This window comes from Amblyomma mixtum, chromosome 7, assembly GCF_055824585.1.
Source record: "Amblyomma mixtum isolate Tamu chromosome 7, ASM5582458v1, whole genome shotgun sequence".
Lineage (NCBI taxonomy): Eukaryota > Metazoa > Arthropoda > Arachnida > Ixodida > Ixodidae > Amblyomma > Amblyomma mixtum.
Window position 1 is genome coordinate 61175750 of NC_143018.1, and position 15042 is coordinate 61190791.

A 15042-nucleotide genomic window follows, 5' to 3' on the forward strand; every position below is an offset into this window, starting at 1 on the left:
AACCCGCTACCCTGCTAGCCATCGCCCTCTCAAAACTTCGTGGCCCAGCCGCTGACTGGAAGGAAATCACTGGCCACCAGCTAAAAACTTGGTCAGAGTGGAAGGAAGCGCTTATAGCGCAGTTCGGCGAGCGACTGTCGCTTATACAGTGGCAGGAACTTGTCGGTGCGCGTGAGCAAAGCCCCGGTGAGAGCCTGGTTACCTATACTCTCGCCAAGCTCAAGATAATTGGAAGGTGCCCACTTTCATTGACTGACAAAGAGCGCATCGAATATTTAATTCAGGGCATCCGTGATGAGCAAGTGGCTACAGCGATCGTCGTTCAACGCCCGAAGACTGTCCAGGATTTCGTCAGCATCGCTTCAGAAGTTGATCGTGCCATGGACCACTCCCGCATGACTAGACTGTCAAAGCCATCCGCGCCAATTTCAAGTCGACAGCCGCATCCTATCACCTCCAGTGCTACAGCTACGACCGAGAGCACTGCAGACATCCGCCAGCCTTCCCGACCTATAAATAGCACCTACCAGCAACCAAACCGTGGAAGGCTGCCGCCCTCAAGAATATCCAACCTGCCACCTGCTAACCAAGAACATCGGTACGAGGCAATCTCTTCCAAGTCTGGTGCACCTGCCTACAGACGAGGGCAAGACCTAAGCGAAGCAGTATGTTATAGCTGCAAGAAAAAGGGCCATCTGGCTAGCAACTGCACTGAGAAAGGACAGCCCTCCCGAGACAAGACGCAAACAATCCCTAAAACGCCAACAGCTTGTGTTGGCCGCACTGAGGACCCTTTGCTTGGATCCATGCTCAGGTGTGCGGTTATCACTGCTCACGTCAAGGGCCTTGGAGAGATCAATGCCTTCCCAGACAGTGGTTCCAACGTCACTATCCTCGCTGCCAGCCTAGCTGAAAACCTCAGCATAGAGCCGTGGACAAAGCCACCCCTTCTCGTCGTAGGAGGAGCCTCCGTCGCGCCTCAGGGATCTGTCTTCTTGCAAATCAGCGTAGGCCCCCTCTCTGCAATTGTGGAAGCAGCAGTCCTTCAGAGAAATGCCCTTCCCCTTATCCTGGGAGAGGACTGGTTTTATGCTGCTCAAGCGGAACTTCATTTCAGACCACCACACCTTCCTGTTATCTGCCAGCCCTCTACAAACACTGTCGTGCTGTGCAAAGAGGAACTGTTACCGCGTATGTCCAATGCAGTGATACTTAAAACATCAACTTTGTCTCGCTTTGACCCACCGCATACCACCAGCGAACCCCTACAAGTGGATTTTGAACCAGACGAACACGAGCCCGTATGGAGCAAGCTCAACAAGGCAGCCCAGTCTCAAACTCAGCCAGCAGACTACAAGAGCCCAGCCCAGCCAGCCTCATGCAGCGTATTTCCTTCTGAGCCATGTTCATCCACGCCCAACAGTTTCCCTGATATCATCATCGGGACCCAACTCAAGCCCGAAGAACAGCCAGCAGTGAAGCAAATAGTGCACCGCCACTCACGTCTCTTCGCTACCAGTCCTGATGACATTGGCCTTTATGAAGGCATCGAGCACGAGATCAACTTACTGCCGGATGCAAAGCCTTATGGACGGCAACCATACCGCTACACAGCCAGTGATCGGAAGTTCCTCGAAACCCAAACAGCATCTCTTCTTCAAAATGACATCATCCGTTCTTCATCTAGACCTTGGGGATTTCCTGCCATTGTCGTGACGCAGAAAGACAAAAAGAGCCGCTTCATCCCGAACTTCTCGAAAGTTGCCGCACCTCTGCAAGCTGTCATCCGAAAGGCTGACTTCGAGTGGACAGTTGAGTGTCAACAAGCCTTTGAAGCCTTTCGTGCCGCACTTACAACAGCACCTATACTGGGACACTTCCACAATGAAACTGCTGTGCCTATAACCTCTACAAAAGATGCCTTGAAACATCTCCACTCAGTGTTTTACAGGTTCGGTGCTCCTGACCATTGTTTGTGTGACCATGCCAAGTCATTTGAATCACACCTGTTCAAGAACTTCATGCATACGCATGGTGTGAACATACACTTCGCAGTAGCTTACAGGGCAGCTAGCAACGGACTGGTGGAACGTGTCAATGCCACACTTGTGACCGTCCTCCAAAAACTATGCAACAATGATCAGGCACTGTGGGTCTCCAAACTCGACCCAGTGCTAGTGGAGCCCACATGCGAAGCCGTGCAACCTATTCCGAGTCCTGACGAAGACAATGCCGAGCAAATGCCACCTATGACCAATGAGCCGGATCAGCCAACTGGTTCAGCGAGTCAGCGACCTCAGCGTCACCGTGCACCACCCAGGCGACTGCTTGACTACGACTTTGCCAAAGTAGACTAATGTTCCTGTCCAAGAGGACTTGGACTTGCAGGCGGGGTGGGATGTGAGGTGCAAGCCACTCACCGCCTAGAACAGCCAAACTCATAAGTGGCCTGGCAACCCTGACTGTCTCCGCGCGTTCCCTCTCGGAGTGCCGAGTCGGGGAGAGAGCCTTCAGCCGCGAGCGGAGACGCTGCCGTCTGTATTTGAAGCCTTTTGTTTGTAACTGTCCGACGGTAGAATAAATGCATCCGTGCTCACAGACAAAGGCAGATGGAAAGTCGAGTGAAGCTAGTAAAGAGACAAAGTAGCTTTTTCTGCAACAGTTATACCCACTAAAACACACAAATGGAATTAATTTTCTAGAAGTGTCCTTTAAGACAAAAAGCAATCCTCTATAAATGCAATCATCAAGCAGATAAGAGCCGTCGAAGAACGACGAAAACGTTCGTTTCACCTCGCGTCGCGAGCCAGAGGGAGCAAGAAGCCGGCGCAGCGCGTGAAAAAACCTGAACCGCCGCATCAACGCCGACCAGACCGTCAGTCACGTTTGACCCCAATACAGTTGAGACAACACGTACCGCTCCTGCTTTAAAGCCGTGCCCCCGTTCTACGGCTAGTAAAATCTTTGCCTTCCCTTGTTAGCAGAATCTGTGCCTTTCCCAGAAGACAGTCATGGAAGACTCGAGTACCGAGACCGCAGAGTCCCGCGAACGTCGCGAAGCTGCCCGGAGGTTCGCCGAAGAGGAGTCCACGCTCCGCTACAGACTCCGCAATCAGAACTTCTGTCTCCTGGTCCTGCTGGTGGTCGGCGTGCTTACGGTTACCTGTGCCTGCGGCGCCATCATGTCAGCCGTGATCGAGCACTTCTGGACGTCCATCGACGACGTCGACGAACCGCTCCCGGGTTCCAAAGTTGTTTCGGACAGCGGCCCTGCACACGGAGGAAAGTCGTCCGCCCAGGTCGTCATGCAGCGAATGTCTGGCGAGGAGGCGAACCGCGCCATCTTCTGCTTCGTCAACTACAGTGTCTCCTCGGGGTCGCCGCACCGGTTCGACGTCGACAACGCCTCCGCTGACCTCTGCGATGCACTCGTCTTCGTTTCCGTGAGAGTGCATCCCGCGGACAGCGGACTGCGCTTTAGGCGAGCCGCCCAGGACTCCGAAGGCCTGCAGGCACTGGTGACGCTGGCTGGCTCGTCGGGGTCCGCGTGGGCTTGCGTGGGTGGTGAGCCATCGGACAGTTCCGACTTCGAGGAACTGGTAAGCGACAGAAGGTTGCGCATCGCCTTCGTTCACAACGCCGTGGCCTGGTCGCGACGCATGGGCGTCGCGGGTCTTCTTCTCTACTGGAAGTACCCAAGCAGCGAACTCCGTTCCAGCTACAACACCTTCATCAACACTATGCGCGCTGTCTTTGAGCGGGATTCGCTCCGCGTCAGCGTTGTCCTGCCCTGGAAGACGACCGAAAGGCAGGACGGCTACTTTATCCACGCTTTATACAAGCATCTTGACTTCGTCGTCGTGGACACGCACCGGACTATAGACCCCGCCTCGTTTCCCGTGACAACGTGCCAAAGCCCGATGCGCGCAGCGTTTAGGGCGCAGAACCACGGTCAGACTGGCCTGTCCTCTGTGCTGGACGACCTCTCCCTGTCTGCCGACCACTTCCTGGCCAAGACGATGATGAGCGTGTCCTTCGCCAGCGTCACGTTCACCCTGAAGAGGCCCCGGCTCAGACACACGAGGCCTGGCATGCGGGCCCTGGGTCCCGGACGTCCGTTCGGCCGCACCAACCGGTCGGGCTTGGCCAGCTACTACGACGTAGCGAAGGCCCTGGCCAGCAACGCGTCCTGGCACCGTCAGACTCACTCCTATTCTCGTTGCTCGATGGCCCGCTTGGGAGACCAATGGATCGGCCTCGAAGACAGCTCGAGCCTTCGCGGCAAGAGGTCCCTGGTGCGCAAGACGGCGGGACTCGCCGTCTGGGACCTGCCCATGGATGACTTTGCCGGCGAAATGGGGCCCCCATGGCCCTTGCTGCGCGAAGCGCACGAACTGGTGCATGGTTGAGGACTGTCCTGAGAAGGACGCTGAACTGAAGCCCTGTGTTGCTTAACAGCGTCACGCGGTCATTTTCTCGGGTCTTTGCCTCCTGTCGCCATCTTCCTTCCCATCTTTCCACATTGATTCAGTACACACTTGCATTGTTTTCTTGGAACTTCCGCTAATACTTTAGAGAAATAAGCACGCTGTCCACCGGTTCCGCTGTCAACTTTTCTCGTGTTTGCGAACGAAGCTGGCGTTACGTCACCAGTGCACTGCTCTTCTAGGCACTGAGCTCCAGTCGTTTCTTTAGGTTCAACTTCAGGAGTGCAGCGTCTGTTTCGTTGCGGTGCCTACAATGAATTTGATGTTTAGAGTGTTAAGAACGCTTACGAAGATTCGTAACATGGAGCATGGCACCATCCGTAAATGAGCACGTTAAATCACTACAAAACATTATACGCCACGCAGATATCCGCTGGCCCCAGCGGCATGCAGCTTACTGCTCGATAGTGGAGCGGTACACACCCTGCCGAAGCCAGTTCCGGTGCATCGATCTTTAGTTCCCGCCACCGGACATGCAGATTTGTTAAGAGGAAGTAAGGCTCAGTGTCTGTCTCAAGTTCGCTATGCCCTTCAACCGCACCGTCAAGGAAGGGATAAAGGAGAGAGTGAAAGAAGAGCGAAAGAGCTGTCGTAATGGAGGTCTCCAGATAAATTTCTACCACTTGGGGCTCGTTAACGTGCATTCACACCGCACAGCATGCGGGCGTCATTTCAGTTTTCAGTACGAGGCACATTCCTATGTGTCATGCAGTGAACGGAGAGGAGGATATGGAGGAGTTTACGCAAACTGTGCAGGATGCCTCACTACCAAGTCGAGCAGAAAGCAGCTACGCAGGCGCTATAGCCACAGAAAGCGTTTCACTTCGTTATAATTGTTGCGTGACTATTTTTCAAGGTCCCAAGGCGTCAGGCATTAGTAATTGCTTTTGGTTGAACCATGACGTCTATGCGATCAGCGCCCATAACAGAGGATAGAGAACTACGATAGCGTGCGCGACTGAAAATTTCCCGGTCTTGCAGCGATGTCCGTTCCGGCTGAAGCGAAGACGTGGTGGCAGCCCGACCTGCTCGCCTATGCGAAGTGTACATGATGATGATGAAAAGCATTTAATAATATTTACAGAGAGGTTGACAGGGAAGCAGCCCTTAGTGGGCCGCTCCCCTTACAATACTAGGTGGAGTCCCTTATTCAGGGACTCCATTGGTATGGACCGCCACACGATCTCGCTGAACCAGGGCTTGTTGGGCCGTTAGGTCCAGGAAACCGAGCAGGGCCGCCTCCCAGTCCTCTCGAGTAGGGGAATGGGATAGGGGTGGAAGAGAAGGATTTCGCTGGCATGCCCAGATCATGTAGAAGGTGTCAGCCACCTCCCCGCAGAAAAAGCAGAGGCCAGAGAAGGAAAGATCGAAATGTTTGAGTACTGCCGGGCACAGTAGAGTGTTAGTATAGAGCCTAAGAAGTATTCTTTCGCCCACTTTCCCTAGCCGGACGGTGCGAGTACCGATAATGAGAAGATATATCTTTGAATGTTGAGGACAGGTGTCCTGATCCAGATCGGGAGGGTCTACGTCGGGGGCCCGGTTGGTGAGTGCGCGGGCTGCCCAGTTGGCGGCCTCGTTCCCTGGTAAACCCTGGTGACCTGGCGTCCAAATGAGAAATCGGATCGGGGGTACAGGCATGTGCAGTTAACGCATGCAGACTCAGAGTATCGCACTGTGTGATCGATTAGCCTAAGTATTAACGTTAAAACGTTTTTCTTCTTTTTCATATTTTAGTTGCGCTGTAAAAGATTGGAGAGCAAAATCACCAAGCGTCATATCTTGGAACAATAGCTATACGATGGTCGATAGTAGGTGTAGGGCCAGTTGTGAAATCGAGCCGCGTTTCGTGGCTCAGGCAGAGTCAGCTGGAACAATATAGTGTCATCACCGCATGACCGGCCGAGTGCCAAGTGCGCGCCAGCTGCAGGGAGCGTAATGATGATGATGGTGATGATGTCCTCAGGCTTAAATTTAATGGCCCATACCCACGGCGGGGGATTGACCAGGCCCCGGAAGCGTCCACCAAGTTTGCTGTGCTGAGAGGGGGATGAAATCCTAAAAAAAATGGAGAAGTTTTATATACGAGGTCTGTTAGAAAAGTATCCGACCTTTGGCTGAAGAAAAAAAACTGGCATAGCTGGACCATTGGAAACCTAATCACCTTTAAAGTAGTCTCCTTGGGACTCCAGACACTTCTTCCAGCGGTGCTGCCATTGTTGGAAGTATTCCGAAAAGGCCCCTTTCTGAATGGAGTTTAGCTCACCTGTCGTTGCAGCCATAATGTCCTCTCTTGTCTGAAATCGCGCTCCTTTCAATGGCCTCTTGATTTTGGGAAACAGCCAGAAGTTGCCAGGGGCCATATCAGGAGAGTAAGGAGTCGGTTGAACTACAGGAGTCTGGTTTCTCGCCAAAAAAGTATCAATCAAATGTGAGGAATGTGAAGGAGCATTGTCGTGATGGATGCGCCAATTTCCTGTTGACCTCAACTCCGATCTCTTGCGCCGCACAGCATCACGTAGGCGCCGGGGGACATCCCTGTAGTATTCTTTGGTCATTGTTTGACCCTGAGGGGTGCGTACTCATGATATGCCACACAGAGGGAGTCAAAGAAAGCAGTCAGCATCACTTTGACACTGCTGCGCACTTGGCGGGCCTTCTTTGGTCTTGGTGACGTGGAATGCTTCCACTGTGACGACTGGGATTTGGTTTCCGGGTCGTACCCGTGCACCCAGGACTCGTCACCAGTGATTATGGTATTGATGAAGTCGGGGTCACTGTTTGTGGAATCCTGCATGTCCTGTGAGACTTCAACATGAAGCTGATTTTGCTCCACCGTGAGCAGCTTCGGCACGAATTTCGCCGAACTCTCTCCATAGCCAAATCTTCGGTGATAATGGAATGTGCAGAAAAATTGCTGATGACCACCTCTTCCGCAATTTCTCGGATAGTCACACCACGGTCGCGCATCACCACAGCGTTCACTTCGGCAATGACCTGGTCATTTCGGCATTCTCTCCATCGATGTGCGGCCATCTTTAAACCGGCTGTACCACGGCTTAATCTGTGTGCTGCTCATAGCATTGTCACCAAAAGCCATCTGAATATTCCCAATGGTTTCCACTTGGCTGTCGCCCAATTTCTGGCAAAATTTGATGCATTAGCGCTGTTCCTGTCGCTCCGCCATTTTCCTTGCAATAAAAAACCGACGAGAGCACTGCGCACTGCCTCACTCAAACGCTGCGTCCCAGCGACTGACGCTATCGGCAGGCCGGAAAAAATTCGTGCATGCGCACAAAGGTTCAAGGTCGGCTGATGCAAGCTCGCTTGTTTCATATCCATCAGATGGTCGCAAAAAAAAAAAATAAAGTCGGATACTTTTCTAACAGACCTCGTATACATTTATTTGCCCTAAAGGCTCAGAACAAGGCATTGCACAGGAAATTTTTAAAGAAAAAAGCGATACAATAATAAATGCTACAGCGATACAGTAAGCAAAGTTCAGTTTACAAACAGCTAACGCACAAGAAGAAATCGAAAAATGTGCAAACAGGTCGCCACAGTCCAGCCTGGTAGTGCTCCAGTACGTGTGTTATCGTACACCTTTTTAGTGCGAAAGCAATCATACGATCGTCAGAGCCGAGCAAAAATCTTGCTTGTGCATCTTGCATCTGCTTGTGCATCGCTCGTTGCCATAGCAACTGTGACGCCAAGCGGCAAGAATTTGGCCCGGGCCACCCTCGAAATTTGACCTTGGCCGATTTGGACCAAAATCGATATTCATCCACAACTGGACGTGGCCGACACGATGGCGACCTACTAATGTGATCCGGTCCACCCCCGAAAGTTGACCTTGGCGATTAGGACCGAAATCGAAGTCCAGCCATAAATGAGCGTGTCCGACACAATAGAGACTTCCAAATCTGGGCCAGGCCACGTCCGAAATTTCACCTTGGACGACCTGGACCAGAATCGATGTCCAACCACAACTGAACGTGTCCGGCATGATGGCGACCTCCAAATTTGACCCGGGTCATTTCCAAAAATTTGGTCTCGGCACACCCGAAAAATTAGTTTACCGCTTTGAGATTTGCTCCATCTCGTTGCTATGGTTATAGTGCCTAGAATTCTAGGCACTATACTATGGTTTCGCTCGCAGCGTTACCATTTACCTCTGTCCCTTCCTTTCAATTTTTTTCCCTTCTGAAGCTCTCTGGCTCATTATGGCCTCTCTATACCTCCCAATTCTTGGCCGATCCCACAGTGTGGGTATGCGCCATTTGTTTCTAGGTTCATCATCATCATCGTCATCAAAAAGCAAAAACTGGGATCGCTCAGGACATAACATGAAGAACAGCTAGGACATCTAACAGAGGATATGTAAATATGCAACTGCATTAATATTCATGCCTTGCACATGGTTCAAGCACTAGGTAAAACCTCATGTAAAACCCCTGTACAGGGGCATCTGGGGTACTGAAAATACCTTTACGGAGAATTGCTTGACAGTCCTGAGTATGAATCAGTATGAATGATGATGCTTGATGGTAGTGTACATTGTTCCTGGAGCACATACAGGAACACTAATGGTAGTGTTCTATTCTTTTATGTCCAATACCCGTGGCTTATTTGTTCTGGTAGTGTACTGTGCGAACGAAAATCGGACGGTTAACGAGCATGACCTACTTGAGCTGAGCAATGACGCGCAGTGTGGAGGGAGGATAGCTGGACGTCATGTATAGTCTAAAGTGTGAAAGAATGACAACCGGCAAACTCTTTATGGGTGGCAAGAGATTGAAGATTCAGCGTGCGCTTGTGTTGCTAGGCTTTGATGACAGTATGAATCTGCAGCCACTAAGATTTTTAAGATCTGCGTGCGAAGGGTTCCATATACAACGCCAGCGTATTCAAGAGATGACTTGATTAGCGCAGCAAGCATCAAGGAAAGACAAGCCAAGATGAGGATGCTTGTCATCCCAGCGCCCGCATCAGTCATGCCGTCTGTGACGCTGTTGCTCTGTCGCAGAAGCCCTTTTTGATAATATAAATAGAGAGAACTCGATATCACGCGGAAACAAACTCGTGGAGGCGAGGCCCCACAATATCGAATCGAATAACTCTGAATATCAGTGCGAACAGCTTAAACTATAAATAAATGTTTCTTAAATAGTGCAGCGCTCCATGAAAAGAAACAGATGTATTGGGCACATTTATTTTAATCATCGTCATCATAATTAACGCTGTCTTTTGGAATTGTAAAACAGCCATTCCTCACCGGAGGAGTGACGACGTTACGCTACATCAGAGGTTGCTGTCGGAGCGCTAAGGTGCAGTGCACATCTGGCAAAGCGTAACGCGGCTCGCTGAAACAAAACGCGGTAACTTGGGCTATATATAACGCGTCCTCAAACGGGACCATCCCTTCCGCGCTCCCTCGCGACGCCTCCCAATGGGCAGTGGAACTCCCTCGGATGTCCTGCGGACGTTCCTGAACGTCAGAGGGTCGTCCAGAGTAATTTTTATGTCCATTGGGCTGAAAGGGGCTCTGAAACATCTTCAGAGGAGAGCACATCAACTCTCTTAATCCTGCATTGTGTTGTCATGAACACCTAGCAGTTGAGCCAAACAGTACACTTCTACACGCAACAGAGAACCTACAACCCCGCGCGAAAGTTGACGAGCCCTTCCCGGCGTCTTTTTCATGCTAGCACCCTCTTCCGTCGCTCGCACCAGCGTATTCAAATTGAGAGATGGTTATTAGTTAGATTCTTTCGGACGTCAGGCAGCTGCCATAGCCGCGGCCAACAAGCCGCGTAGCTCCGGCGGGTCGGAAAGCTCCGCGCCCGGAGGTGGGGCCGACGGAGGAGCGCCGACCTTCCAACGTACAAAAGGTGACGAGATAAGAGGGAAAGGAGCGAAGACGCTGAAATTTAAATTTTGACCGCAGCTTCTACAAAGCACATCAAAAAAATTCTTGCAGGACAATATCCGTGAAGCAGCGTGTTTTAACATACCGCAACTTTGTTAGAGCCGGGCCTTTTCAAAGCCCCTTGAAATAAGAGCCCCAGCTGTTGAATGTCGCAAAAACGCACGCCGTCCACAACGGGACGTGAACCGCCCGCTCCTGGCGTCTATATGGATCCGATGGACTGACTGACTGATTGATTGTCTTGACTAAGCTGGACTTACTGACTGACTTGACTCACTGTACTGACTAGACTCACCGGACTGACTAGACTCACCGGACTGACTAGACTCACCGGACTGACTAGACTCACCGGACTGACTAGACTCACCGGACTGACTAGAATCATCGGACTGACTAGACTCACCGGACTGACTAGACTCACCGGACTGACTAGACTCACCGGACTGACTAGACTCACCGGACTGCCTAGACTCACCGGACTGACTAGACTGGACTTGTCTGACGTGACCTGACTGACTTGTCTGAGCTGACTGATTTGTCTGAGCTGACCTGACTGACTTGACTGACATAATTAAAGTATGGTGAACTAGACGGCCGGGAGCCCTTGGGCTCCGATTGCCTCCGCAGCCAAGCCACTATAGCTGCTGCAGTATACGGCAGTATACGTTTCTATATTGTGCGCTTTAACCTTTGTAGAGCTTTTTAGGACGTGTTTTCGAAATATCCGTGCAATTTGAGCACCCCCTTTTCAATACCTTAAAAAAGTGCATAAATTACGCAAGTAAATACGATATATCCTATGAATCATGAGTGAAGCTGTACCACGGCTAAGTTTCGATGCAGTACTAACAGCTGTCACTGTAAAACTAAAGTTGTTAACACGCATTCATGCTTTATTGCATCTTGTAGCTTTTGTATGAAAATAAGGCGCCAAGTGACACATCACAAAAACATGGTTTCTGTCAACAAGCAGATTCTTGGAACCCGTTATTAATGAACCCTTTGTCCAAAGTCCTCACAGCCAGACTGGTTGATCTGTAGAATGGACAAAGGAGGCCCACCAGTGCACCACAGCTGCATGTAACAGTGGATCCCTTTGGGTAATTATGATATTTCAGCAGTGGTTTGGGTCCAAATATCCATGAGCAGCCTGCAACAATTTCTTATTGTGAGCTCGCATATGCCTATTTAGATGTGTTCTTTCCTTGAATGTCTGGGGACACAAGCAACACTGGTAGGGCCTTTCGCCTGTATGAATGCGAATGTGCGCCATCAGGTGGTCACGCCTTGCAAAGCACTTGCTGCAGTAGCTGCACTGGAAGGGCCGTTCTCCAGTATGCCTCCTCCGGTGCTTCAGGAAGAAGAAGTGAGAAGCTGTGGCGTAGCCACAATCGGGACATAAAAACCGCCGGCCTCCTGCTTCTGGCTGTTGTTGAGGCGGTGAAGCACACCTGTTGTGACCAGCGGCTGAGCCTGCACAATGAGAGAAAGCAAGTTTTCTAATATGTGGCGGATATTCCCCATAATGTAGATAAAATCTGGCCTAAGTCTCAAAAGGAATAATTATTCAGAGTTCCTCAGATTGCAAGGCACATGAGGTCTCAAATTCAGCAAGCTATACTTTGAGACAACTCAATCTTAAATAAGCCGCCGCGGTGGCTCAGCGGCTATGGTGCTCGGCTGCTGACCCAAAAGACGCGGGTTCGATCCCGGCCGCGGCGGCTAGAATTTCTTTGGAGGAGAAATTCTAGAGGCCCGTGTACTGTGCGATGTCAGTGCACGTTAAAGAACCCCAGGTGGTCGAAATTTCCGGAGCCCTCCACTACGGCGTCTCTCATAGCCTTAGTCGCTTTGGGACGTTAAACCCCATAAACCAAACCAAACCAAACCAAACCATGCATCAATCTTAAATAAGACACTTTCTGTATTAAAGTTGCCGACCAATTCAGGAAAGCGCAGCAGGTCACAAATAGCCCTTCACTAAAGAAATGGTTGCATATTGGAAATTGGAAACTGGAACCAACAACCGAAAGACGCGGGTTCAGGCCCGGCCGCTGCGGCAGAATTTCGATGGAGGTGAAATTCTAGAGGCCCGTGTACTGTGCGATGTCAGTGCACGTTAAAGAACCCCAGGTGGTCGAAATTTCCGGAGCCCTTCACTACGGCGTCCCTCATAGCCTGAGTCACTTTAGGACGTTAAATGAACCAAAGCATTATGAAGCAACACAAGGGCTATGAGGTATGTCGTAGTAGGGGGCCCTGGATTAATTTAGACCACCTGGATTTATTTAACATGCGTTGACATCGCACAGCACACAGCCATTTTTTGTATTTTGCCTCCGAAATACAGCTGCCGCAGCCAGCATCGAACTGGCGACCTTAGGATCTGCAGCCAAATGCCACAGCTACTAAGCCTATATAGCAGGTAAAATTTTTGTTAGCATATGCAACCTATAGCAACAGGTTCAAGTGCACCTATAGTCTCTTCAAGGTCAAAGGAAAGGCGAGGCATGAAATGGCAGCAGTGTAATCTCTCCTGTGAACATAGAGGGAAAATATATCAGGTAAATCTGCATAATGGAGGGAAAGTTGGTAATGGTCAATGCAAAACATGAAGCACATTATTAATGCAGCACATTTTTGTTCTTGCGGTATTTGAGTGAAGAGTCTGAATGAGAGCAAATGCTGACATTCTCTTCAACAACCTGCAGCAAAAAGGATAGGCAATTAACAGTGCCTTGGCTATAAGTGTTCTGCAGACTTGTGCGCATGAGAATGGCAGAAATGTAGGCCTACAACCTGAAACTAAATGAAAAAGAGAAAAAATTTTAAGTCAGGAGTCTGCTTTTTTCTTCACTTTTTTCATGCAAGCATAGAAAAGAATGTGACAGAGAAATATTTCTTGGCACAGTTGTAGAATGCAGCAATAAAAAATAATGAATGCCCCTTGGTGCCACTGGTACTGGGATACCAGCCACCAAGGACTGCATTTAAAGACTGCCCCTTTTGCACACCAGAACACAGAAGACTAGCACCACACTCTTTTGAGGCGTGAACTAACACGCACCATGAAAAAGAAGGAACAAAAAACACTGGCCATTGCAGTAGCAGCGAAATGTCTGGTTTGTCACATTCACTATTTTTATTAAGGAAAGGTATTTCAAATATTGATTACAGGTGATAAAGCATCTATGACACAAGAAGAAATCTCTGTTGGAAAATAGCAGAGAGGCTTATTGTAATAGCCAAGCATTAGCTATAGCAATATTAATGTTGCATTCTTCACAACATTAAAACTCACACCAAAACCAAAGTGCAGATTTTACACTAGATTAAGAAAAACAGAGAATCAACAAATCAAAGGCCCTTCCCTTTCTCGGATGGCCTACACATTCTGACATCCACATATCCATTTGTATCAAACTTCAGTGAGGACAATACTGAAATTTCAAGTACCATAGGCTACCCCTTGTGAGAATCATTTACTTACAAGGCTACAATACAATCACAATCAAACAAGCAGCCATTTTTGAAAATAACAGTAGCAACACAAGAAAACAAGGTTTCGGCACAAAAAGAACCCTAAACACAGGCTCGTTCCAAGGAATCTCCCGTAAAGCTCACGGCAAGAAATACCGAATATTACAATAAAAACAAGAAAAAGGGACCTTATCAGCCTTTGTGGTTTGAACGCAAAGTTTGAGCTCTGTTCCAAGTGAATTCACATGCAAAGTCACACAGAGACTTCTGCAATGCATTGCTATCTGCAGTCGTAAACATAGCCATGCTAATACCTTTGGCACAAATGAATGAGAGATGAAGTGCTTCACAGTGCTTGCACTGATAAGGAGCATAAATCACTTCATATAATATTTTACAGGATATGTCATTCAAGCAAGCAGCTTATGGAGATGACCAGGAGTAAGCAGTGTTCGTCTGCAAACCGGCTTCATCATCTGAGCTCCAATGCCTAGAAAAATGAAGAGTGACGCAGCATAAGCACTACAAGAGCCTGAAGGTACAAATATATGTGCTTAATCGCTGCATGCATTATATAAGTACATTCTGGGAGACTCATCATTTCGGAAGGCAGACTATTGAAGTAGAATGAAAGAGCTGCTAGGGTTTTCCGGTAAGGCATTTGTGGCATTTAAAACTAGACGGTCAGTCCAAATCTTGCACAGGAGCATGGCAACCCAATGGCCATTGAAACTCTCTTGGATGTCTTACGGACATTCAGGATGTCCATAGGACGTCCAAGAGAGATTCAGTGCCCATTGGGATGGCAACACTGCTGAGTGCCGTCTTTTGACAACAAAGTTTTCATGGGAAACCACGGCTGGTACTGGTTTTCATGTTTTTTTTGGCAGTACTTGCTCAATTATGCTTAGTGATGCAAAGTATCATCGGCAGCACTGCCCTTTCTACCTCCTTCCTCAAGTTCTTGGTACATCCTAAATGCATTTTGTGCACGCTGCCACAACTGCCATACTTAGTACTATCAAGCTAGCACCAAACGTGTATCAGGTGCACATAATATCTAAAGCAGTACCCTTATGACAAACTATGACGTATACTCCCCTAATTCCTGAGGGTGCAAATGATGGCAAAGTCTGCTCAGCATCT

At 49.5% G+C, this 15042-nt stretch overlaps 1 protein-coding gene across 1 annotated transcript; it reads left to right on the forward strand.

Moving 5' to 3' along the window:
- The first annotated feature begins 2734 nt into the window (after positions 1 to 2734).
- LOC149336253 (chitinase-3-like protein 1) lies at positions 2735 to 4462 on the forward strand. The gene has a single exon (XM_089554684.1). The coding sequence runs from the start codon at positions 3012 to 3014 to the stop codon at positions 4407 to 4409; it is 1398 nt and encodes a 465-aa protein (XP_089410810.1). The 5' UTR covers positions 2735 to 3011; the 3' UTR covers positions 4410 to 4462.
- Positions 4463 to 15042: the final 10580 nt, after the last annotated feature.